Raw genomic sequence first — 26,457 nt, forward strand, 5'->3', positions numbered from 1 at the left:
ATTTCATACACTTATTCACACAATTCCTTGCTTCAGTTTAACACATTTCCTTGTTCAAGTTTAATATCGTTTTGGTAGTTGGCCATCACTTTGATTCAGGGAGCCTGAGGTCTGAACTTTAAGTCCTGTATTCAGATCAGTACTTGCAGGGTGACAGGGGAAAGCTGTGTGATTTCTTGGTGTTCCTTAAAGACATGGAGTTGGACAGTGCAATGCCTCAGCTTTACAAACTGTTCTCATTAGTGGCAACAATTTGAGCTACATCTGCAGGTATATAAAGGAGCTTCTCCTTTTTAAAGCGGCTCAAGTCCTACACCCGTAACACAATGGGCCATGGCTGTTTAAGCAGCCTAGCTCTGCTGGCCATTGAGAGGACACTGGTCAAGTCACTGAAAAAGACAGCTAGTTGGTATTTGGCAGAGAGGAACAGGTAGTTGGCAGAGAGGAACAGAGAGGATAATTTACATATACACAAATTGACTATTTTGCCACTGATACACACACACACATGCACATATATATATAGCCCTCCCCTCTCTGAAATTAAAAATAAATAAATAAACAAATCTATATATATATACACGCACAACTTAAATACATCTTAAATACTGGCAATGAACGACAACGATCTCTGCTTGTTTCTCTCCCTTTGAAACTGTCTGTCTCTGTGTCTGTCTGTCTGTCTCTCTGTAGTTGTATCCGTCTCCTTTTGTGTCTCATACTCCATCTCTTTCTCCTGGGGTGGTGTAAATGACTGAGTTGGAAAATCATTTGGCTAACAGACAAAGTCTAACGCATGCTGAGAGTTATGCCACCTCTCTCTTTCTCTCTCTCCTTATTTGGTCTCTCTTTACCCCCTACCTTTTCAATATCTCTCTCTAATTCTCTCTTTACTTTCTCCCCATCTCTCTCCTCTTCCTCCTCCATCTCTCACCTTACACTCTCCCTCTACTATGTCTATCTCTCCCTTCATGTTCTCTGCATCTCTCCCTTGATTCTTACTTTACCTCTCTCCTCAACTCCTCCCTCCCCTCTCACTCTCACACTTTTTTTATATTCTTAACTGTGTTTTCGCTTGCTGTTGCTATGGGGACACATTTTCATCACCCCTTGTCTTCACCCTCCCCACCAGCCAACACACACACACACACACACACCTCCCAGTCACACTGGTCCACAGAGCTGGAGGAAGAATGAGGAGGGAAAACGGAGGAGGATGCAAAAGAGGGAGAAGGTGGAGGAGGAATGGGGAGGGGGGGGGGGGCGAAATAGGACAAGTTGAGAGGGGGAGGAGGTGGAAAAGGAAGAGTGGAGGAGTAAGAAAAGGGAGAACAAGGAAGTGGAGACCTGGTTCAATTCTTCCCTCTCCTGATCCTGCCTCCACTTGTTTTGGGAAATTAACTCACTCCTGCCCACACTAAAGCCTGAGAGAGAGAGCGAGAGAATGTAAGAAAGAGAAAGAGAGAGATAGAGAGAAATAGAAAGAGAAACAAAGAATCAGAAAGAGAGAGATAGAGAGAAATAGAAAGAGAAACAAAGAGAATCAGAAAGAGAGAGATAGAGAGAAATAGAAAGAGAAACAAAGAGTATCAGAAAGAGAGAGGGCGATAGAGAGAAAGAGATAGAGAAACACAGAGACTGAGGGGAAGAGTGAGCCAATGGAGACAGTAATGGTAAATACAAAGACGACATTTACCAGTTGCTCACAGGCACTTGTTCGAGACACATTTTAAGTAAACAACAACCAACCGACAGTATGTGTTGTGTCGTTGTTTTCAATTGTGATAATTGAAAAACATTTCTTTCAGATTTCTTGCAGACCTCGTGATGGATGGACCAAAATAAGTAAGAAAGTGTTTGAGTGGGAATGCATTTCCACAAGAGATAGAGAGAGAGAGAGAGAGAGATGTGGGGTACATTATAAAAGATATAGGCTTTTGTTAAGGCCACATTGTTACAAATAACCTTTTTCAATAAAGCATTTTGAATAAGAGATTGCAGAATATGAGAGGGATGAGGGAGAAAAATTGATATATAGTTATTATATATCATTATAATAATATATATTATATTTAGGGCTGGGAAAGTTAACGCGTTAAGTACATGTTAATGCAATCTTATTTTAACGCGATTAATACAAATTGACGCACACTTTTTTTTTTTCACTTTTATTTTGAAAGGTTTGCCCACAGAATGTCAACATTCATATCAGAAATCATTTTTGTTTTTAGCTCCACTTACTTTACATTCAATTACACTTGCAGTAAGTGACAGCCTGTTTACAATTCCCAAATCTTTGGTGTTCATAAGTTTCATATTCCACCCACACTGGGTGAGTGAATAAAACTCCCTCAAGATCACTTGGTCTAGTTTTTGCTTATTAAGTACACTTGGTATGAATGATAATGTGTCATTCCATTTGATAATCTCATTTAACTTCAATCAGAGTGGATTTAAAATATAATTTTAAAATTGTGATTAATCACAAGTTAACTCACAAATACTTTGTGATTAATCGCGATTAAATTTTTTTTATCATTTTCCAGTCCTAATTATTTTATTATATTTTCATCTTAAAGCGGTTTTATTGCTTGTGATTGGTCTTGTGATTTTTGCTCTAGGTGAAAGAGTGACGTAACCTTTTACGTGCTTCTACCGGCTATGTGACTGATTTCAATCACAACACAGCCGTACAGGCAGTGGCCCGCAAATGTTACTATGAAAATTGCCAGTGCATATTTACCAGAATATCGATCCCTGTTGACATTCACACATGACCACATGCAGGGAATCTTCCGGAACTCTGCAGGGTAAGACTGCATGTCTGAAAGGGGCCATTCTCCAGCATCTTCATTGTCCCCCTCCGGTTCTACCTCCTCCTCCTCTTCCTCTACCTCTTCATCCTCTCCCCTCGATCCTGGCTGGACCAGAGGCCCTCCTGGAGCCTACGACCTATGCCTCTGGTCACACAGCAATACATGCACACACATGGGGTGCATGGAGAGGGAAATTGTTTGCAGAGCGATTGCAGCACAAGCCCTACAGGGGAACTCCTGGAGGGAATATCTGGAAAACTGAGACTGCTCGCTAAACCCCTATGAGCATCATCGCTAAGTGATAGCACCACTAGGAATTTACGTAGCTATTAGATAGCATCACTAGGAGCTGATGTAAGTAAGAGTGGGCATCGCTAGGTGCTAGCATCGAAAGATGCTCATCGCTAAGGAATCGCTAAGGTCATTCAGGGGACTCTCTCCTTATCTGTCTCATTCTCTTTCACTTTCTCTCTCTCTCTTAGTGTATGTGTGCATCTCTGTGTGTGTGTGTGTGTGTGTGTGTGTGTGTGTGTGTGTGTGTGTGTGTGTGTGTGTGTGTGTGTGTGTGTGTACACACACACACACACACACACACACACACACACACCCTGCCTTTTAAATCATCACTGCTGTTGCACAGACACAAACCCACAAAAATATTTTAAATATTTCCATATAGTCTATATAGTGCAGTCTGGGCTGTCCATCACATACTGTCTGTGCAGTCCTCGGCAGTGTGTGCAGTGTGTAATTCAGGGCAATCCAGCGCTGGCAGTTTGGCAGCCTGCAGTCTTTTCTGTTCACCTCAGAAGTCCCAGCCAGCTCTGTGCTTATGTTCCAAAACTGTGTTAAAATGGGTTTGCATGAAATCAGAGATCTGAGAAATAAAACTATTGTTTCTCTATTGATTCTTTATGTCAACTTGACATAAAGAATAGCTAACTTTCAGAAATGTACGTTCATCTCCTTCTCTCCTGAGCTGCCAGCACTTGAGCAGAAGGCAGTGGCTCTATGGGAGTCTGGAACAGAAGTGCTGTGACCTCAACAGAACATCCCACCACGCCTCACTACATTCAGACCCACATCTGAGGCCCTGTCCACACTAACCCGAGTAAATATAAAAACGCACATTCGCATTGAAAACGATCTCCGTCCACACTATCGTTTTCATATCGTTTACGGAATGTTTTGCATCCACTTTCCACACTGAAATGATTTTGATAAACAGTTGTCGTCATGGTAACGTGACTCCCGCCACGCCTCTCTGTTTAGATTACAGGCGCGCGATCAGCTGATAGTTGCAGTTGATCAGCTGGCTTATCATTTTCACTCACAAGCAAAAATATGGCTCAAACCAAAAGCACAAAGGCAAGTTGTTGTTTTTTAGAAACGCCACTCCAAGTACGGTTTGAACTGGCGTCTTTACGTTTTTTTTTCCCATCGCTTAAGCACAGCAAGTACAGCACTCGCCTTCGGCGTTGGAGTGACGAATATGTATGACACAGTATGCCCAGTTGTAACTGAAGATACATAAGTACATTGCACAGAGAAATCATCATTTCCATTTCACCTGCCATTTTTGTTTAGATAGAGCGTCTCTTTGTTAGAGCGTCTCTGTCTCGAGCGCAAGCGTGTGGCAGCGTCATGGCAACCGAACGTCATTGTCTCTGAAAGCCTTTGTCTACCCTGACCACACGCCAACGCAAACCCAAAGTTTTCACATTTATCCACCTCAGCTATCGTTTAGCGTTCGCTAATGTGGACGGAAGGGCTAAATGGATAAATATTCATGCTTTTGTAGATTTACCCAGGTTAGTGTGGACAGGGCCGAAGAGAGAGACAATACGTTTTTTCATTTTCTTTTTGTTTTTAAAATGATGTTCTCCTTCTGTTTGGCTGCGTTTGCAAGAAGGTTTGGTTAAAAAGATGCAAATTAACAGATCCTTGATGGTTTCTAATTGTAAAGTTGTTTTTATTTGGTACGTCAATGTTTCTCGTGGGTCTAGTCCCGAAGCGCCTTAAGGATGCTTATTATTTTAGATGCTCCTGCTCAAAATGCTTACTATTTCATATGACAACACTCATTTGCATAGCAACAAACTTTTTCAGGTCTTCAATGTCTGAAATATGCTAATGTTGCCAACTGCCATAAATCTTTCAAGATTAGTTTTTCTTCACATAATAGCCTCTATTGGATTATTAAACAGTATTGTCCCAAGGAAAATTAAATACATCCATACATCAACACTGGGTCGGGAGAGTAAATACACTGGGTGTTGAGTTGCTTTTAGCTTCAGAGGCTTTCAGCTCACGAGGCCAACAGAGACTAAATAAAGGGATTTCCAGCTGTGGGGATCTGTCGCCAAAGCCCCAACGGTGATCAACTTTGATAGGCTAGATGCTTTTCATGAAGCCAATAAAATATGTCTTTTTGAGGGCAACGCAGGGCAAAGAAAACACAAATAACAGCTCTCTAGTCATCTTCTTTCAACAGAGCCCAAACTGGAGCTGATTAAGTCTTTTGGCAAATGGAGTGTACAATTATACACACAAAGACCGGGATTAACACCTGACAAATAAACATTGAAATGGAACGCTGTTCTCCACGATCACTGACAGCAAAACCACCCCAAAAAGAAAAGCCAAAATACATTTTAAAGTTTCATCAGTTTGGGGGCCTCAAATACAGGAGATGTTTGTTTTTAGATTTCACAAGTCTATCCTGTTCCCTTGGTAACCAGACGCTGTTCAGTTGCTGGTTCGGTTGCAGTGAATGACCTCGCTGACCCTGACAAGCTCTCTACTAAAACCATAAATAAAAGACCAAGAGTTTGTGATTGCAGCCAAGCATAAACAAACAATTGAAAAGAACTTGGGACCTGACCTCCTATAATAGTGAGCAATCGGTACTCCATTGCTGCCAATGAAATTCTAAATGTAGATTACATTCTGTACTTTGATACACACATTTAACATTACAGTAACCTTACATTACATTGAAATTACTAGTGATTTCCCTCAGTTTTTTATCAGCAGCAGTGCGGAGGTGTATGTGTGCAATTGATGTGCGGGATACAATGTTTTTGGGCAACAATGTGAGCACAAATAAAGTTTTTTCTAGGGCAGGGGCCCTTGTGCCCCAATCGTAGAAAAAGCGTTGTTAAAGTGCCCTGTGGAGTGACTAAAACGAGAGGAAGTGCCCTATTGGCTGCCCTTCATAAGGGCGAAAAAGGATTGAGTGGCCTCTGGGGAGCCCCTTCATAAATGATGATGATGATGTGCCCTCCAGAGCAAGAATATGTGATAATGCGTCTTAATGAGTGCCCTTTTGGTGGTGGAAACGTGATGCAGTATAAGGTCCCCATACAATGGTCTGAACCTGAGGCACCCTACGGGTGCCTTTCTACTGTTGCCTCTACATGCCGTGTCCCAAAGGGTGACCTTTTCAGTAGAGAAAATGGGATGCACTACAAGTGAGAAATCACGATAAAATAAAAAATAAATCATGGCCAATTAGGGGCTCCTCGAATAGAGAAGTGTCCCTCTCGTGGATGAAATAGGATGCAGTGCTGTAAAGGGTTTCTCATGAGAATGAGGGGAGGTTTCCCAAAGTATGCTCCTCCAGTGGAGAAAATGGGATGTGGTGCCATATTGGTGCCCTTACAATGAGATTAACTTGAGGTCCCCTACAGGTGGCTTAGATGCCCTGCCAAGTTGAGCTGGGCGATTTGGCCTAAAAATAAAAAATAAAGTTTTTTTTTAATTTAAACCTTTCTCTAAACACGCTAAAAGACCAAAAATATATGGTCCATCTGGTCCGTTTGCAGAATCTTAACAAACCCCTTTTTGTACTGTATAAATGGGGAACATATCTTTGGCGATAATATGTCACGGCATCTGTGATTGCCTGGCACCGGGGCCCTTCTTGTCTTAAGAAATGACTGTTGAAAACGCTGCCAAGGTTATCTGCTTTTTTGGAGGTGCTCTTTGGCTTGAGCTGGCATCAGTATCGCCTGGTGCTACACACACCTGCCATTCCACTGCATGTCGGTCGCAGTGGAGTAAGTTGGCTGTGTTCCCCATGAATGTGGTTATATGCGTTGTATGATCGTCAACATAGTAAGCTATGCTATTTTATCACTTTTACTGAAATAACACCTTAAGTTGTAAAATCCAATGGTTTTGCGAGTCTCCCCAAAACACTACGTGAAGGTTCCGCTCTGCGTCGAATGCAGGCATCTGCCTTTTTCGTGACCCTGAAGTGCCTGTTATGGTGTGTTCCAGATGCCTCGGACACCAGCCTTCCGAGTTGCACTTGTGACTCTCGTAGCACTTATAATGCCTTATAGAGTCCCGTTCGTCTTTGTGATTGTGTCATGTCATTGGCTAGTCGTTGTTATTGTTAGCTACATTAGCCTCTTTAGCAAACCAGCTCGAAAACAAACAACACAACTTTACATTGTATTGCACGCACAGCAAGACCGTACAATGCATAAATTGGTGACCGGAATAAAGTAGCAATGTAATCAAGTGTGTAAGAGCATTTAAAATCAACATTAAAATTGCCAACGTGGTACAAATACAAAGAAAATTAATCTCTTTACGGTCGCAGCCATTTCTTTTTTTGCTTGCCTCACTGAACTCGGTATACTCGGTAATTTCGAGAGGGACCGACCAAAAGGGCGCGTGCCTCTGTGAAATGCCGCAAGAAAGCTGGGAGATTTCCCCACTTGCCACTCGGAAGGCTGTTGTCCAAGGCATCTAGAACACACCATGAGTATACTCTTCGACGTCACGACAACTGACACAGGAGGCGTGTTGTGTGTGGATGTGTCGCGCTCCGTCTGGGCAGCGGTGGAGTGCAGCTTCCCAGAGAGGGTTATACTTCTTGGACACATAGTATAACGCAACGTTGTATGTGATGTGCAGATGTGTGGAGCTCATTCTGGACAGCTGTTGATTTTCATGATCCCATCCGAGCGAGAGTTAGGCTTCCCGGACTAATATAGTGTAACAGGTGGGTGTGGACGTGCGGACCTCCGTCTGAGCAGAGGTTTTGGATTTTGATGTACCATTTTGATGTACCAGTTCAACTGAGGGTTAAGCCTCTCAGTATAACACAGTGTGTGCCGCATTTCATATACGACGCTGCTCCATTATAAAGCATACACAATGATGTTAATAAATAGTATTACAAAGTTGTCGTGTGTGTTAACACGGCCCCCTCCTTCCAAGAAGTCTCTGCAGAAAAACAAATTTTTAAAAATCGCGTTTTCACGGCCCAGCCATTTCACAAACGGCAGGAAAATAAAAATGCAAATTAATCAATTAAATCAAACAGATCTGCCAGCACTTTTGCGCAGTGAGAAAACCCAACAAAGTACCTTTGCAATGGAGAAAAGAATTCCAGTGAAGATAATGAGATGCAGTGCCTTACAGTCTCCCCTGCAACGCTCTCACGGCTCTCACAGGTTTTTCAAAAGTGGGTGCCATGATGACGGGTACTTTGATAAGATTTAAAGGTTTATAGTTCCCGGTGTGTTTTTATCATTGAGTTGTGGTTATACTTTTCATCTGGATCGCTAAATAACAATATTAATCCTAATCGAGGTTGAACCCTATTTCAAACAGGATGCCTCTTATTTTTATTTTTTATTAAACCTTTATTTAACCAGGCAGATCATTAAGAACAAGTTCTTATTTACAATGGTGGCCTGACAACAATGATGGCCCTTTTCCACCGATAGTACCAGCTCAACTTGCCTCAACTTGGCCCGCCTTTTCTTGCATTTTGATCACCAAAATATGGTACCTGGTACTTTTTTAGTCTCACCTCCGTCGAGGTTCCAAGAGAGCTGTTCTGATACTTTTGTGTGACGTAAACAGGCTGCTGGCCACTGATTGGCCAGAGAGTGACGCCACTGGACGAATAATGATAAGCGCAACGTCCGAGCCCGACACCCGACACTCAACAACCGGCATGTTTAAACAGCGTTCAGTCAACAATACTGATTGATTATTGAACATGGCAGGATCAGCGTGTAAGAACACAACGTAACTGCAGTTTCATGCATGCATGCTATGACAACCCACCCACGTTTCAGAGGTACTTTATTATAGATGGAAACACGACGTGCCTGGAACCAAACCAAGTCGTGCCACGCTCGTGGCGAGTTGAGCTGGTACGGTCGGGGGAAAAGAGCATTAGCGTTTATGCCCTGCTGGGGCCCCATGTCGTGCAGTAGGTGCCCGTTTTTGTATGTTCTTCAAACAGCCCGTGATCCAACAACAACCACCTGTAAAAGCGTGTACTTCATTTGTAATAACTTTACAGAACAAACTGTATAGAGCTAACATAGCTAAGAGTTAGCATCGCTAAGAGCTAGTATATGGAAGTTCATTTGTGGGACTCTATCCTTTCACTTTCACTCTTTTTCTCTCTCTCTGTGTGTGTGTGTGTGTGTGTGTGTGTGTGTGTGTGTGTGTGTGTGTGTGTGTGTGTGTGTGTGTGTGTGTGTGTGTGTGTGTGTGTGTGTGTGTCCCGCTGTGAGAGACAGAGCTGATGAACGACACGAGGCCTTGTCCCTGGGGAGGAGAAACAGCAGCATGTCACAACTCCTCCAGCTGTTACCACACACACACACACACACACACACACACAATAACGTATCACATCAGACGGCACACTCACACACACACATGTACGCATGATAAGACACACACACACACACACACACACACACCGTTTTCAAAAAATGCAAATTTTCAGCAGCGGAATACGGCAGCCCAGTGTGAACTGGAGGCCAAAATGGAGGGGGAAAAAAAATTGTTCACATATTTCCATTTAGTCTCTATAATGCAAACTGTGCTGTCCATTTAGAATGTGTCCTGTGTAGTTGTGTGTGGTGTGTATGTGTGAAGAGTGTGTGTGTAATTTGGGGTGAATTCAGTGTTTGGCAGCCCGGGGACTGTTCTGTTCACCTCAGAACACCCTGCCAGCTCAGTGCTGATGTTGGAAAACGTTGTTAAAATGTGTAAAATGTTGGAATGAAATTTACGCTGTGCTCCGTAGGGAAGGTGTTTTGGGCCAGGAGGGGGGGGGGGGGGAATATTCATCTGAACAGTTTGAGGAGCTAAAGTGGAGCCCTCTGTGGACATGTGTAACCCGGGGCGAGCAGGGAGCGCTCCAAAAATCTGTGTCCTCCACAGCTCTACACCAGCCTCCTGAACATAATTACTATAAGTAAACTATAAGTTTAAAACTTTAAATTAAACTATAAGTTTAATTTTCTCTCCTCCAAGAGGCTTACATAACGTCAACAAACCAGAGTTTGCCAGAAAAGAGCATTTTAATTAATTTGAAAAATATATATATTTTGCTCTCCCTAGTGAACTCTTCCTTAAATAATTACAATGTTTATTTTGGGCTAATTTATATTGCATACAATACCTAATTGAATAGTTACATTGAGGGGAAACAACAGTAGGAGCAGATCCCTGATTGCTTAAAAGGTTAATATCATTTTTCTAATTTCATTAAAATCCATCTGATTGAAACTGTGTACATGTATCCATAATATGACCTCCCTTTTCATTCCATAAACTCAACCCTACCTGACATCGTCTTCTTCAACGATTTACTGCTTTAGCTCACGTAATAAAATCAAACCCTTTAACTTCATCTGACCTGAAGTCAGACTGAGAAACAAAACTTCCGCCCCCTGACACAAAGCTATCACTAACTGTCAGCAATGTAAATATGCCGGAACATTCATCTCCTTCCCTCCTGAGCTGCCAGCACTTGATCGGAAGGCAGCGGCTCTATGGGAGTCTGGGCCAGAAGTGCTATGACCTCGATAGAACATCTCACTACATTCAGACCCACAGTAAAGAGTCAAGAATCTTTTTTCACATTTCTAAGGGTATAAACAGGAGCAGACGGTATTGGCAATTTTGTTTTGTTTTAAAATGACGTCGTTCTACTTCAGTTTGGCTGCGCATGTAACAAGGTATAGAAAATACACAAATTAAAAAATCCTTGATGATTTCTAATTGTAAAGATAATCTTTTGAAAAGCCCTCATTCTTTTTAAAAGCAGAATTATTTTGTTCCAAAGCTCAACAAACTTTCGAGTTATTTGCATTGAAAGAAAAACTTTCATGTCTTCAAAGCCGCCACTTAAACACGGTAAAACTGCCCGCTGCCATAAGTCCAGACACATTTTCAACATAAATCTATTCCCATCATAGCCTGCATTAGATTACTATGCAGTGCTGTACCTTGGAAAATAAAAATAAAGATCTGAACGTATACACAGGGTCCGTAAACACACACAGTGCTGAGTAGCATCCGGATTTTAGCTTCAGAGGCTTTTAGTTTGCAACGCCAAGGAGACTAAATAAAGTAATTTCCAGCAGTGGGGATCTTTCACTAAAGACTAGAAGCTTTTCATAAAAAAAATAGCAATAACCTGCCAATAGCAGGTCTGTGTTTGTGGAACAGTGCAGGGTAGAAGGAAACACACACGACAGCTTCTTTCAAGAGAGCCAAAACCTACAGTCGAGGACATTGCGACTTTTGGCAAAAGGAGCGTCACAATGATAAGCGCAAAACTTTGTCAGTTGCATATCACCTGACAAATAAAGATGTGTTTGAAGGAAAGAAATTCACCACGATTACTGAAAAGCACTCCAAAGCCAAAATACATAAGTTGTCCCCGGGCCCCAAATGCAGGAGATATTGTTCAGTTATAGGTTTGATTGTGATGAATTGCTTTGCTGACCCTGACAAGCGTGTCTCAACTAAAACCATGAATAAAAGTCCATGGAGGAATGTAGTCTTAATTAGTTCCCTAAAAAACGTCTAAACTTCTTAAACGTTGCCCTCCTTTAAAACAGGCAGGAGTTGGTGATCGCATCCACGCGAACATTGACAAAACACACAAACACAAACACAAAAACACACAAAAACGAACATTGAAACTAAGAACTTGGGATCTGATACTACTACTATTAATAGTAAGTCCCACCCTACCGGTAATTCCCGGTTGGAAAGTACCAAATTGTAAAAGTGAAACCATAAAGATTCATATATCATTCCAGCAGTGGTGGATCTTTCACTAAATGCCAAATGGCTGATCGACTTTGATGGACTAGACGCTTTTCATAAAGCCAATAACAGGTCTGTGTTCGTCGAACAGTGCAGGGTAGAAGGAAACACGCACAACAGCTTCTTTCAAGAGAGCCAAAACCTACAGTCGAGGACATTGCGAAAGCAAAACACACCCTGAATGTTGGCATGTACCGATCACATACACAAGGTGTTGGAAAGTACCAAAGTGTAAAAGTGAAAGTGTAACCATAAAGATTCATATATCATTCAGATTACAATCTTGACAGTTTAACCTATCCCACTGACTGACTGGTTTAGAGTTAGTGGAATGGAGGTATGAAGTGTACTGGAGGGTGTGCTCGAACCCCGGGGGGTATTGAGTGAGTTCTTACCTGGATCCACTTGTCAGGGACGGCCATGGCCAGGCGGTAGTCAAAGCCAAGCCCCCCCTCCTCCACACCCCGGCATAGAGCCGGCATCCCAGACACATCCTGGGACACACATACAAACACACACTAGGATTTACACAGGTTACACACACACACACACACACACACGCACACCCCCCCCCCCCCCCCCCCCCCCACCCACCCACCCACCGACCCCCTGGAAAACACACATTTAAGCACACACACAAACCCTATTTAAAGCACCTATCTAATATGATTAGTCAGTTGGTTGCGCATCAAACCAGCTGTTAGCTGGCTTTGACCCGGGAGGACTCTGGAATAACGACCAGGGGGTCCACCTCATCAGCGCAGTGATGCTGGCGGCCGGGTAGCGTGTTGAGAGGATGTGATAGGCTAGCATCCTTAGCGCTGCAACTACGGCAACGCCGGCAGAGCAAACCTCCGTCACAGGTGTTCTCATCTCACGACGGAGCGCCCTGGAGTGAGCATTCTCCCAGCCCAAGCGGACGTAGGGTGTACGGACAATGTGATTGGCTGGCATCCTCACCTCTGCGATGGTGATGCAGGTGGGGTACAGCGTGTGTAGGATATGATTGGCCAGCATCAGGTAGACCAGAGAGTCCTCGTCCACCTGCAGACCGAAATACTCGCTGTAGTCGCCCGAGAAACCTATGCCTATGACACAGAAAAGAAGGGAGCCTCTCAGACATAGGGAAAATGAGCGCGTCTATCAACAAATAAGTCCCATGAAAACATTGAAAAGGTTACAAATGAGAAGGCCGAAAGAGGGTCAGAGAGAACTGTGTAGTCTGTGGAGGTTGATGAACAATTTACATTAGACAAATGATTTGGCTTACAAAATGTGTGCCCTCAAAAAAAGTCAAATGTTGTTTGATGTGTCCTCATGTCTACTGAACAGCACAGCCTGAAGTCCCTTACCTAGCAACATGAAACCTCAAATTAGGATTGGCTGTTAAAATAAATTCAGGCTGTGGGTGGAGCCAGAATCACATTAATACTGCCCTGCTTTCGCTTTCCTCAATTTCGATCCACATCTATTCCTGTAAACAGCTCTGCATGTCCCCGGACCAAAAGCTTATCAAAATCATGAAGATTGCATTCTGTGCAGTGGCTTTGGCCCTGCTTTGTTGCAGTGTGGACTCCAAAGAATGTAAGTACTAGCCTACTGATCTGTTATAACTTGCATATGTTGTCATGATTCAGCTAAATCAGCTTGACAAATAGAATACAGAAATAATGTTCTGTATTCTTGAGAGATACCCCATTCTATAGGCTGATTGTGTTGTATAGTTAAATATATCTATAGTTGACTTTTTTGTTACTTTACTAGTTCATTCTTGTGTGATCTGCTCGGTGGAATTCCCTTCACACCCTGTTTAGTTTCACTTTGGAATTTCCTCCTACGACACAGTCTCTATGGCGCCATTAAACACACTGTCAGAGCTACAGCCGGAGTTATAAATCTCTTCCTAAAATTCTCTTCAAATGATCCTACTTAGCCTACGTAAACCCATTTCAGTATTGCCTATGTTGTTGTTATCTGAGGTCACTTTATGCACGTCACAATGAGAGAAAGTATAAAAAATATAAATAATAGATCAATAATATATTATTTAGACAAATTAAAAAGTAATCGACGATCATGTACGCCTCCAGCGGTGCCCAAGGTGCAGGTGTACAGCACTGGCCCGGGAGAGTTTGGCAAGCCCAACACCCTGGTCTGCCTGGTGAAGGCCTTCCACCCCCCTGAGATCACCATCGAGCTGCTGAAGGACAACAAGCCCATCCCAAATGCCAATCAGACCGATCTGTCCTTCGACAAGACCTGGCAATTCCACCTGTCCAAGTATGCCGAGATCTCTCCCGTAGCGGACGAGAAATATGCGTGCCAGGTCACGCACATCGGCAAAGCGACAGTCCACGCCTGGGGTAAGTCCAAGTCGGCAGACATTTTTTATTTTCTAGTGGTTACAAATGCCACTAGAAAATAAAGAATGGGTCCACATATATATATAAGAATTTATTATATTTGTTTATTAATTTATTGAGTTGCTGTTGTTTCTCGCAGAACCAAACATGTAGGCGTCAGGCGTCTGTCTTCCAGGTAAGTCCCAGTTCAACGGTTTCCATTTTCAAAAATATTTAGAAAGACAATTGACTGATGTTTATCATTTAAAATAATAATGGGATGCTTTGGTGTTAATACTAATTAATACTTTTTTTTTTTTTTTTACAGAGTCATAAATCTGGTTTCAGCCTTTCAAGCACCTGCACTACTCTTCAATAGAAAAAAAATACTTTAATCTTTCTTGCAACAATATGATTTGATAAAGATTAACCAGATTTTCTTACAATTTCTTATGAATCAAGGTAGCAAGATGTGTGATGTTTGATAGTTTTTGGGTAGCCTACAATAACAACTTTTCTATTAGTTTTTCTTTCCTCTTACTACTGAAATTTGACCAAAGATAATCAAGTAATCAACTATTTTTAATTAATTATTTTGTTCACATGATTTATTAGGTAATATAAATAATAATGTGTGAAAACTGTATTTGATTTCCTTTGAAAAAATAAAATAAAATGTTCTTGATTATGTTATTTTAATGTTATTATTTAGTTAAGAAGTCATAAGTCAAAATATAGGAACATAAATAATATTCTTACTCAAACCAAAATATTGTGAGCATAAATCCTGCATAGCAACAGTCTCTGGAAATATTTGATTGGTTGCTTTCACTTTGTGGCTTTGTAGAGGTGTGGTCTTGTAATATGATCACCAACTGTCGTTCGCTTTTGTTGTGGTTACCCATATCCGCGTTTGAACTCCGGATCAAAATCGGAATGAGATAAATGTGTGTGCTTCTACAAGGAATTTCAGGTGTGTTGTTTGTCATTTAAAAAGTCAATTAAATTACTATTCCACGTAAGTGTTATGGCTTTAGTCGGGTAGAAGGAGGAGATTTACAACAGCGGTCATCGGTGTGGGTGTGAACGGAGACTTTCACACAGATTATTTGCAATGTCTCGGGGCGTACACAAAGTGATGTCATATGACAGGTAGGCCTGGCTGCGGTCCAGACAGGACAAGCAGCTCTGGTACATTAGCTTACCATTGGTTGTCAGCTGCCCTGGTTCTAGTTTAGTTTCAGTCCTGTGGCTACTGCACTTCGTATCTGACACAGTGACTTTACTCAGTACTGAATACCAATCACTTTGCTCTTTTACTTATGAAGCGCAATGAAATCCCTTCATAGATGGATAATATAGATAGATAACAGATATTTAGAAGGATAGATAACACAGATAGATAGTACAGGTATATAGAAGGATAGTTAATGACAGATAGATATATATAGAGACATAGATAAGAAATAAAAAAAATTATAGATATAAAAACATAGATAATACAGACACAGACAGACAAACCGACGGGACATACATGAAGCACTTTAATCTGGCGTCTGCCATGAAGCTAGGGTTTGGGTGGCTTGCCATGCGTGTGCACGGTACGTGCGTGCGTGCGTGTATGTGCTGGACCTACTGATGCCATGGTGATGGTAGAGCATGGAGGTGATCCCATCGAACCTGAAGCCGTCGAAGCGGTACTCCTCCATCCACCAGCGAAGGTTGGACAGCAGGAAACGCAGCACCTCCCAGCTACACCCACAAAATACATACATTGTGTAGATTCACATATACAGGGTGCATACAGTATGTACAGTATATAGTCTAATGCATCAATGGCGCGAGTCAAATCACGCACATGCTTACATATAGTGATACAAGATACGTACACACTGAAAGACGGACAGACAGACCCGCAGGAATTCAAGGTCACACACCAAACAAGGTAGTGTGAATAACTCTGGCTTCTCCTACTTCGAGCAGGTGAACCCTAGAGAGACCCCGACCCCTTCTCCTTCCCCTCCCTCCCTCCCCTCCTCATTTCACCCCTTCATCCTCTCCCCCACCATCTCCTTCTCCTCCCCCCAACACTTTCTTCCTTGCCTCCTCTCCTCCTCCCCCATCTCCTCCTCTTCCTCCCCCTCCTCACGCTGTGGCGCTCCATTACTTAAGGCATTACCGCCCAGCATGGAGCACAGCAGGGGGTGAAGTGGGTGAAGGGGCGGCCCCCCTGTCTTTACAGCACAGCGCTAGGACGGCCGGCAACGCAAACGGCGCCGCCATCACAACGCGCCAAGTGATATTCTGGGCAGGGGCTCCTCTTCCCTCGTCTTTATTTCATTCTATATCATATATATATTTATTTCTTCACCGTCTTTGAACTGATAGGATTTCCCGCTACACTCCGGTAAACAAACAGTGAGCGCGCCGGGAATTGAGCTCCCGCTGCCGAAGATGAGATCAACGACATGCTTGGACTGCCTTGGGTCTCTCTCTCTCTCTCTCTCTCTCTCTCTCTCATTACAACAATCGTGTGGGTAAGAGTTGAGAGAAGCCAGTTTGCGGTCGTGTTATTGTGGATTCCGAACTCAAACCCACAGCTTCGCCTGCAGCCAGCATCCTTTAGGGGGAGTGGGGGGGAGGGGGTGGAGGTGAGGGGAAACTGAATATCTGAACTTCTTTGGAAAGAAAAAATACAACAAAAACAAACTGACACAGAGGAACTCGCAACGCAACGCAACGTCGTCTCTACCAGGGGGCACATTGCCATGGATACGGCGGGTTGAACCTTCCGGCAGCTGCCGTCTGCCACGTGTGCGTGCGTATGTGTGTGTGCACATGCAAACGTGTGCGTGCGTGCAACAAAACAAGAGATGATTCCCCCGCCGTCACACAAACACCGTAATATATACACAAGAGTATACACACCTAAATACTCCTACCCACACACACACACACACACTAGGGATGGGTCAGAATATTCGATTATTCGTTCCCAAGGGTCAAAGTCGATTTTTAACATTTGGACCGTTAACATTTTTTCCCATTCAGATAAACAAGAATTAACGGACGGAATGTTGGTTCTGTAGCACTATTAGTTTTTATTATTATTATTAATCATGTAGGCTACAGATAAACAATATACACAATACACTAGGGGTGTACGGTATAAACAGTATAGAAACGGTACAGGCAGTCTGCTATTGCGCAAGCACTTGTGAAGGGACGCACTTGTGAAGCAGCCGCACTTACTGCGCAGCTGCGTCCCTTCACAAGCTCTTATTCCACACCGTACGAGACAGACGCTGGTAGCGTGAAGCTGTTTCTGCATCTCAGACATCGCCTCCGCAGGCATTTTCCAAAGCATACGACAAAAAAAGCCAGCGGTGGAACGAGATAACAAACGCCGTCACTGTTTACCTGTGTATGGACTAGGGCTTTGACTCCGAACTTCGTTATTCGAATATTAAAAACCATTATAATATTCGAAAGAATATTAGGCAGCCCTTAATATTCAAACCTTTTATGGGCATTATTTTTTGTAAACAGGACGTAAACCGACTCATTTCACGGATTCCTGTGAGACCAGGTTGCCTTAATTAGGCTACATCTGTCGCATATTTAAGGTGAAAACTTAACGTCAAGGGAAAGAGGTGGTGGTTGCAAAAAGTATTTCGATCGCTTATTCAGTTCACTCGTTTCTTATAATGGTTTATTCGTTTCCCAGTATCATTTCCTTAATTTAGAAGACAGTTTTGTTCATTTTTGAATTGAAAATAAATAAAATAATTTTTTGAAGTTGCGAGTTTTTGAAATTATTGGAAGCGAGTCGAGCTGACCTTGCCTGCTGTACCCACGGCCCAAAATAAAGAACAGCTGAGACAATATCCTTAAATCAAACATGCCGTTTCATTTGGCTACAGATGCGAACTTGGAATGAACATGCACATCGCGAAGGCTTACCTCTCTATCCCTGCCACGTCTGTCCCTGCTGAGGGTTTTTTTTCCGCTGCAGGTGTTTTGGTCAATAGGCTCCGCACTCGTCTCCTCCCAGCACATGTTGACATGCTGACATGCTGTTGACATGCTTAATAAAAACTTGGTTTGATGAGACTGCCTTTTGGCTCTCTTGATGCATCTGTTGATAGCTAGGAGCAATTGTATATGCCTGTCCAAAGGTAAGAAAGGCTAATCTTAATTTTCCGTTCCACAAGCCCGCACCTGCTTTGTCAAAATGTTGTTCGGCTACTAAGAAATTTCATTGTTATCCTTCTTTATTATAAAGGGCGATTATTATCGTTCCTGCATGTGGCCTAAAGGCTATTTATTTGTTTGCACTAGCGCCTGTCTTTTAGGTAGGCCCAGGGCCGCCGCTTCCCATACGCAGAGTACGCAGAGTGCGTAGGGCCCCAAGTACCTGGGGGAGGCCCCCAAAATTAAGGTTGATAATTATTACATTATTACATTAAAATTTACAAAATATATAAATGAATTACGAACAGGCCCACCATTCTTAATTGTGAATTACACTCAGATCGGAGGCGGAGCATCCTTTCTCAGCGCACTGTGAATGTCAGCACACATCGAATAATCGATTATTCGTTCATACCACCCACTGATTATTCGACCATGAAAATTTTGAGTTATTCACATCCCACACACACAGAAGTGTTTCTCGCCATTTAAAAATAAAACGACTGCTAAGCCGAAGCACAAAGTAGATTCAGATGTGTGATGTTCCGCGTGGCGTGTCCCACGTCTTCAAATCACCCAGACCCTCCCCAGGAAAGAGCTCACACCTGGGGTACGGAGCCCACCTTGATGCGGCCTGTCTGTGGGGGTGGGGAGTGGGGTTGGTGGGGATAAATAAACCAGTAGCCCTAGTCAGGCGCTTTGTGTGCTCTGTTTCTGAAGACCAGGCCCGGTGTACCTCATTGCGTGTGAGTGTGTGCGCGTGAGCAATTGAGAGTGTGTGTGTTATAGTGTGTGTCAGAGATTGTGTGTGTGTGTTATAGTGTGTGTGTGTGTGTTATAGTGTGTGTGTGTGTGTGTGTGTGTGTGTGTGTGTGTGTGTGTGTGTGTGTGTGTGTGTGTGTGTGTGTGTGTGTGTGTGTGTGTGTGTGGTTAATGGCTGGAGAGAGCCCAAGATAGCGAAAGACGAAACCTAGACTCTCACATGGAGACCCCCCCCCCAGCACCACTCATCACGCTGTCCAATTACGGAAAGAAAAGTTACGACGACGGAGGCTACACCTGCAGGAAATCCCTTCCTGCCTCATCTCGGGGCCCAAATGAGTTCATCATTTAGCATGCGCCACCGTGTTATAAATTAGCATAGCAAAAGACGCATGAATTGAGAAAGGGATCGGGAAAAGGACAGACTGTGACCCACTTCCTCTAGCCCCCCGCTCTTATTGAGTGAAGTGCTCTGGGTTTGTCCTTCTGTGCGCATGCCAACGCACAGGTAATCCATCTCTTCAGGCATTCATCCCACCGGCTCCCCTCTCACCTGCTCCAGCTGTGGAGGCACGCCGCGACAACAATCCCTCAACTCAATTTACACGAGGCCCGCGCCCCGCTCGCTATCCATCACCCATCTTAATTCCTGCCGTACCACACAGTCGCCGGTTTGACCGATATTATGGGATGTGTTCTCCGTGGCACAGCGGGATGGGGAGGAAGATAGCTAAGCATGTGGTTCTGGAAGTAGTCTTGATCGCTGGAAGAGAGGGGAGGAGGGGGGGGCGGCGGGAGGGGGGGTAGTCAAGGTAACTTGTCATGGCGACCGTGAGGGAGATTTAAACCCAGGACGCTCGCCGCATCACAGTTAAGAAGCGCAGATAAGAACAAATAAATTTCCCGGGCGCTGGCAGGTCTGTTCTGTGCGCGCGAGGGGTGGGGGGTGGGGTGTTGTTTGAGCATAATGCCCCAAGACAGCCTGATGAATGGCGCACGTTTTGGAGCAAGCGAAAGGGACGAACATGCCCCCCCCACTTCATTCCATTTCCCTGCGTCCGCCTGGCCCCAGTTTATTGAGCCCATAACCCATTTCTTGTGTAACCCATTTATGTAAATTGGAGGAGAGTTTATTGATGTCAGCAGACCACTCAGACGACGGCGCATCAGGAGCTCAATAATTAATAACAAGAAAACGTGATTGATCACTTTGACCTTCGCCAGGCCGGCCGCGGGGCCTCGCTTCCTGCTGTGTTCTGCTCCCAGTGTGGGATTTAACACTAAGTTGAAAGATTAAAAAGACACTCCGAATGGCAAGAAGGGGATGTAATTATAATATTCCCTTTTCGTGGGGTTCACTCCCAGAGTAGATGTTTTAAAGAAGGATCAGCAGAGCACCTCAAGGTGTTTGAGATCTTACTTCCCCGTGCAGTCCTGATATAAATCAGAACCAGAAAGTGTTATTTGGACATCCTTTTGGTACGTGTGTCAGCGTGAGTTCAGGATAAAATAGAGATCTAGAATAAAAAGGCTAAAATATATACACAATTATAAATACTGAGTATCTGTAGTGTATTACACCTTACAAAGAACTCCAACCACTGACAACTCAGTACTAGGAGCTAAGCTTGTTAGCTCGTTAGCTCGTTTCACTCCCCACAGCAGCCTCAGCAGCAGTGAGGTTTGGCCTCACTGTGTGGCTGGGGTCTCCCCAGGGTCCTAAACACCAGCAGCCATGGGCCTTTAAAAGCGGAGCGGTAGTTAAGCTCCTGACCTCTAGCTGTGGGTTCATTGATCGAAGAGCAGGTACCGGAGTGTGGTCTAGAACCCCACGGGAGAACCCCGACTTCAATAAATAGGAAAACTGGGACAGCACAACAAGAAGGCAAACAAGAAGGCAAATCGTTCCTGTTTGTTGGTACAGTAGCCGGGGTTCACTATGTCAGGCTACTGCATCTGTTTTCGCCGTTGTGCTTGTAATTATTACAGAACAGTACTTATCATGCATGTCTGTTTCTTACTTGCAATGTTTAAGGAATTCACACACGCACGCCCCTTGTTAGCATGTTAGCCGCTTCATGTCTGCTACATGATGGCCTATGATTCAGGAAAAACTATGCTGAACGTGGATCGCTTCATACTAAACATTTCTGGCAAGGACCTTACCAAATGCATTTGATGGTGGGTAAGCGGATATGAAACATTAAATATTGAATACAATTAAATATTCAAGACACACAAGGAAGTTTCAATAAATTAAAATAAAATACAGCCTGTAACTATAGCCTGATCAACTCTGCTGGCTCCATCTTACTGTGTCATTTCCTGTCCTGTCAAAGTCAGTATTTTGTTCAACAAAAGAGCAGCCATTGTGGCCAACGAAATTATTGAGACAAAGCCCCCGTCTACAGTAATGCTGGATGCTGTTACAACCACATTTATCTGGATGTCTTTTATGAGAAAAGATCATTTACAAACTACAAAAGATTTCACTTTATACTATAGGTAAATGTGTCTCTTAATTCCTTTGATTTATAATGACCACATCATTCAGTCATTAATAATTGCTTCCTGTTGTCGTTAAATTAACATTTAAATACAGTGTAGGTCAATAAGAATAACAATACTTTCTCAGCTATCTGCCTTGGGCCTACCGGGAAATGAAAACCCATTTCAGTGCTTGGGTGGTAATTTGCCTTCATCCACCATTTGATTACAATAACAAGCTTAATCATGAACATAGCAAGAACCACAGAGATCCTCATATAAAATACACAGACGCTTATCACCACATACGTGTGTGTGTGTGTGTGTGCGCGTGCGTGTGCGTGTGCAACTACCACATCAAGGAGGGGGCGAGTATCCCTCGGCAGTCAAGTGCGCGGGAGCAGAGGACAGAGAGGCTGGAGAACAAAAGGTGGAGACCTTGATGCCAGATCCTCATATCTCAAGAATTTACACAAAGGCGGCGGAAAAATATATGCAAGCGATCTTGAGATAGAGATAGAAATATAGAGAGAGAGAGAGACACACAGACAGACAGACAGACACACAGACAGACAGACAGAGAGTGATTGAGTGAGAGTGACTGAGTGAGTAAGAGAGAGAGACAAAGAGAGAGACAGAGAGCGGGACTGGAGGGGGAACGGCTGAAAGAACCAACCATCAGACCTCTCAGAAGGCTTTCATCTGTGTACAGGCAGCAGATCCCAACCCAGCGCCAGGCAGCCCCGGCCCAGAAGCCCAGAATCCCCACCGCTTTGCCAGCCCAAATCAAACTGCTTGAAAAAATGTATAAAAAAAATAATAAATCTGCATGATGGAAACACCAATCATATAGATGGGTATGCAGGTAGGATGGGTATGCAGGCCTTACCCCATACGGCAACGCTGAAAAAACACATGCATTACAAACTAATGTACTTGCGTTGGAGGATCGCAGTGACACTCAAGTGCTCAAATGCCAGGCCCAGCAAACACAAGTGGGCACTTGCCCTTACCGGGCCCGTGACCGCACACAGCAGGGCCCACATACACTGGCCCCTCAGAGCTCTTTACCAAAATTTACAGCACTGACGGTCAAGTACTTAGCCTTTCTCCGAAAGATGAGGAAGTGAGTTAGAGAGACAACGAGATGGACGAGATGGAGACAGACAGGGAGGGAGAGTAAGAGTGAGAATGAATTAGTAAGAGAGAGACAGAGAGAGACAGAGACAGAGAGAGAGAGAGAGATTGGAGGGGGATCAGCTGAAAGGGCCGTCCATCAGTCCTCTCAGAAGTCATACATCTGAGTGCAGGCATCAGAGCCATACAAAGGGCCTGCTAGCGCAGAGCCAAGGCTCAGGCTCTTCAGCGGCTGACCCAAGGTGTCCTTGACCCTTCTTGTGAGGGCCAGTTGAAGTAACCGTGGCAGGATGAAAACAGGCCTCCTGCTTTGCGTTTATCCGGACGTTTATTGGACAACACATAAAGAGGAAAGTCCAGTTCCGCCGTGCCCTGCCTCTGTCTTTCTTGGCACTACACACGCACATAAAAAGATAAGATATGTATATACGTACGCGCTGCCCACAGGCGTATTAAACTGGATATTGCCGAAGCTGACATCAAGGTCTGGGAGATAACTAGCTGCCATAACATCACACAGCCGTGATCAGTCATTCAGGCTGTCGCTAATCCACTATAAAAGTGAGTGACTTTCAGAGTCAAATAAAGTGACTCTCAGGGCCTTCTAAACTCGTACCAATTACACTGATAGCGACGGCTCCGTGTCCTCAAGAAACCTCCGCCGGGGCCCTGCTCGCTGTATCTCCCCGGGCCGGCATTTTAATCACGTCTACTACTTCAGCCACTTTTTAGCTGCACATGAGCTGAGCTGTTTACGCTAGCTGTGTTGCATGTATTTGATGCATGTCTAAAAAAAAATAAATAAAAGTAAAGTTATATGAGCAATTTAAACACAAATCCATTCCCAAAAGGAGGTGGTTGGTGGTTAGTGATGCGGAGCTGTGGCTTGTAAAAAAAGAAAAAGAAAAAATAAAGCCACCCATCTCTCCGGGTTCACCGGTATCAGTCAGTTCCTGTCGGCTTAATAAGGTGCATCATGGCTGGCTTCTGATCAGGGCTTCCAGCGCCACCCCTGATTAAAAACCCAGACTCGAGGCTAGGTTCCAGGCCACGCTCCGAGGTTAATTTCCTCTCCGAAGAGACGAGCGTCGAAGACTTGACACGGAAAGGCATGTCCAAACAACTTGCAGGGGGGGGTGTGAGGAGACAAATGAGGCGGGCCATGATACGCCGACGGCCCTCCAGGGCTTTCACAAATGACTCCTCGTGCGGCTTCCAGTTGCGGTGTGTGTCTGCAGCGGCTCTAATGAGCGCTCCTGATGCGGGGGAAGCTCAATAACTAATGGAAGTGGAAGCCTTGTTCTCTTATTATGGCTCCGAGGCTGACACTAAGCATTGGATAATGTATTGGAGCCCGGCCGTGCAGTCTCAGCGGCCGGCGCCACGCACGCTGTTCACGCCCGCGTCTGATAGGACCCGGCCTCCGGCTGGAACCGTTTCTCCGTGCCGCGGGGATCACTTACTCGGTGACATGGGACAGCCTAGGCTTCTTCGTTAGCGACGCCCGCGAACAACAACAGCGGCGGCGGTCAATAGTGTTGGTGCTCGAGAAACACGGCGGTGGCCCCGCACACCACCACCATTCCCTTCATGTCTGTCCGCCCACGCGCCTGGAGAGGATTATCAGGATAATTTGGACATCTTGTGTGATGCCGGAAGGCCCCTGCTAACAAAGTAACATGGTCATGTCATTATTTAGGACCATTTAAAGCCCTGCGACAAATGGTTGCGTAGTGCATCTCTACGAAACAGCCTTTGATGAGTTTAATCCACAATTAAGGGACCCGTTCTTATAAGACTCTGTAAATACGCTGCCATAATCCCCACTAAACACCACAGAGATCTGATTAATCCATCTTTTTTTGGGGGGATAAACACACACACACCGCTTTTGACCTTGACAGAATGACGCCGGCCGTTATGAATCTTAACAGGTGATGCAAGGGGGAGCGTATCGCTTCCTGTTTGGCCTCATTTGTCAACTGCCACGTTGCTTATGAATTTGGCTGAAATCTAAATACATTAAAATCAGATTTCTCATTTGTTGACCTAGCTCCCAAGGGTAAAACAGTCCAGTCCATTGTGATGGATCGTAAATGTTAATGGAATGACTCTTATTTGTGCAAGTTCACTCGCATGCATTCATGTTAACATATAACCATTAATCACCATGGAGCGAACAGTTTGCTATAAAATAAGATAGTCCATATCACAAAAAATACTTGTAAATGGCATATTTGCCATGATTTATGGCACAATGTTAGTATGCTCATATGTTGGTTGCCCATGTAATACAGCACAAACTATCCTTACAGTTTAGCAGAAATAAGAGAGTTAACTCCGACATCACCGGTAATCAGAAAAGAAGCAACTGCAATCGGGTGTGGTGTGATTGCTTTCCCCCCACATTTGAAACTAATACAAACTTTTTACCATTTTAATTGCATATCCTCGTTAATTAACTTAATGATTCTCATAATGACCCTGCTCAACATTCACTCTGATTAGGTTGTTTTCCCCAGCTCCTGATCGTCCTACACAATCTACAAGATGGAGGACTTCAGTCTCTCCATGTTTAAAAATCAAATTAACAGACATAGTGTTGCACAATATGCTCAACAAAGTCTTAATGATCCCAACCTGGCAAACACTTTATGCAAATAATCAGGCCCAAGGCCTAGGGCGTATTTTGGGCAGCTTACCATCTACTGTTCTGGAATCTGTTAAGACGCTTTTTTCTAAATCAACTACTTGGTGTTTATCAATAGGGTTAGGTCTTTCGGGGATAGTCATCTTGCCTAAGGACGACTACAAGTTGACTGCAAACATTGCAAATCAAACTCTTTCGAGTCAAACACCGGCCTTCAACAGCAATGCAGTTAATAGGTTAGACAGCCTGCTCTACCTACTCCCACCGTAACCTAGATCTGACTTCAGGTCGGTAACTTTGGTAATAAATAAACTAGGATATGCATTGAAAGTATGGTATTAAACAAAAAGCAAGTGTTTGCAGTTGCTTAGCGTTTTTTGGATGTGGTTAAAAGGAGGACTTGTTCTGGTCGATCTAGTTTTATTTAATAATAATACATTCATTTGTTTGCCACCTTTTCGTACACTCAAGGTCGCATGACAGTGAACTTAAAAGAAACCAAACCAGAAATCCGAAAAGTAAAAAAATATTTAATACAGAAAAATAGTTCTAGAATAATAGACACAAAGGCACTAGGAAAATATTAATTTCCATTTTAAATATTAAAATGGAAATGGTTTCAAACAGGGTTAACCTGAGCATACGGGTTTAGAGAAGAGATGTGAGACAGTGAGGCAGTGAGAGGAGTGAGAGGAGTTAGAGACTAGGATAGAGAAAGGATAGTAGAGGGAGAGTAGTGCGAGAGTAGAACAAGAGAGAAAATATAAGTATAATAAGTAGTGAGAGTAGTAAGTCTTACTGGCAGCTTAATGACTTTTTTGTGCACAATATGTGAAAAAAAAAAATACTATTTCTTTTCACTCTACAGTCAAATGTCAAACGTCAATAATCATCTTTGATGAAATTTCAGGTTTTTCTGGTAAGGTGAAAAGTGCTTTTCAATTCGCCAGGTCCCCTCAGC

General features: G+C 43.7%; 2 protein-coding genes across 2 annotated transcripts in view; one reads left to right on the forward strand and one right to left on the reverse strand.

Annotated features, from left to right (window-relative positions):
• Nucleotides 1-26,457, reverse strand: part of gbe1b (glucan (1,4-alpha-), branching enzyme 1b) — an 85,249-nt gene that overhangs the window by 35,630 nt on the left and 23,162 nt on the right. The window contains exons 8-10 of the mRNA XM_084467488.1: nucleotides 15,903-16,018; nucleotides 12,885-13,012; nucleotides 12,320-12,418 (exon numbers count right to left, since the gene is read on the reverse strand). Of these exons, the coding sequence (XP_084323614.1) occupies nucleotides 12,320-12,418; nucleotides 12,885-13,012; nucleotides 15,903-16,018 (343 nt within the window). The remainder of the gene's footprint in view (nucleotides 1-12,319; nucleotides 12,419-12,884; nucleotides 13,013-15,902; nucleotides 16,019-26,457) is intronic.
• Nucleotides 13,349-14,951, forward strand: LOC311342555 (beta-2-microglobulin-like). Its single transcript, XM_084467387.1, has 4 exons — nucleotides 13,349-13,508; nucleotides 14,015-14,287; nucleotides 14,427-14,462; nucleotides 14,595-14,951. The coding sequence occupies exons 1-3, from the start codon at nucleotides 13,415-13,417 to the stop codon at nucleotides 14,438-14,440; spliced, it is 381 nt and encodes a 126-aa protein (XP_084323513.1). The 5' UTR covers nucleotides 13,349-13,414; the 3' UTR covers nucleotides 14,441-14,462; nucleotides 14,595-14,951.

This window comes from Micromesistius poutassou (assembly GCF_964030765.1).
Source record: "Micromesistius poutassou genome assembly, chromosome: 4".
Classification (NCBI taxonomy): domain Eukaryota; kingdom Metazoa; phylum Chordata; class Actinopteri; order Gadiformes; family Gadidae; genus Micromesistius; species Micromesistius poutassou.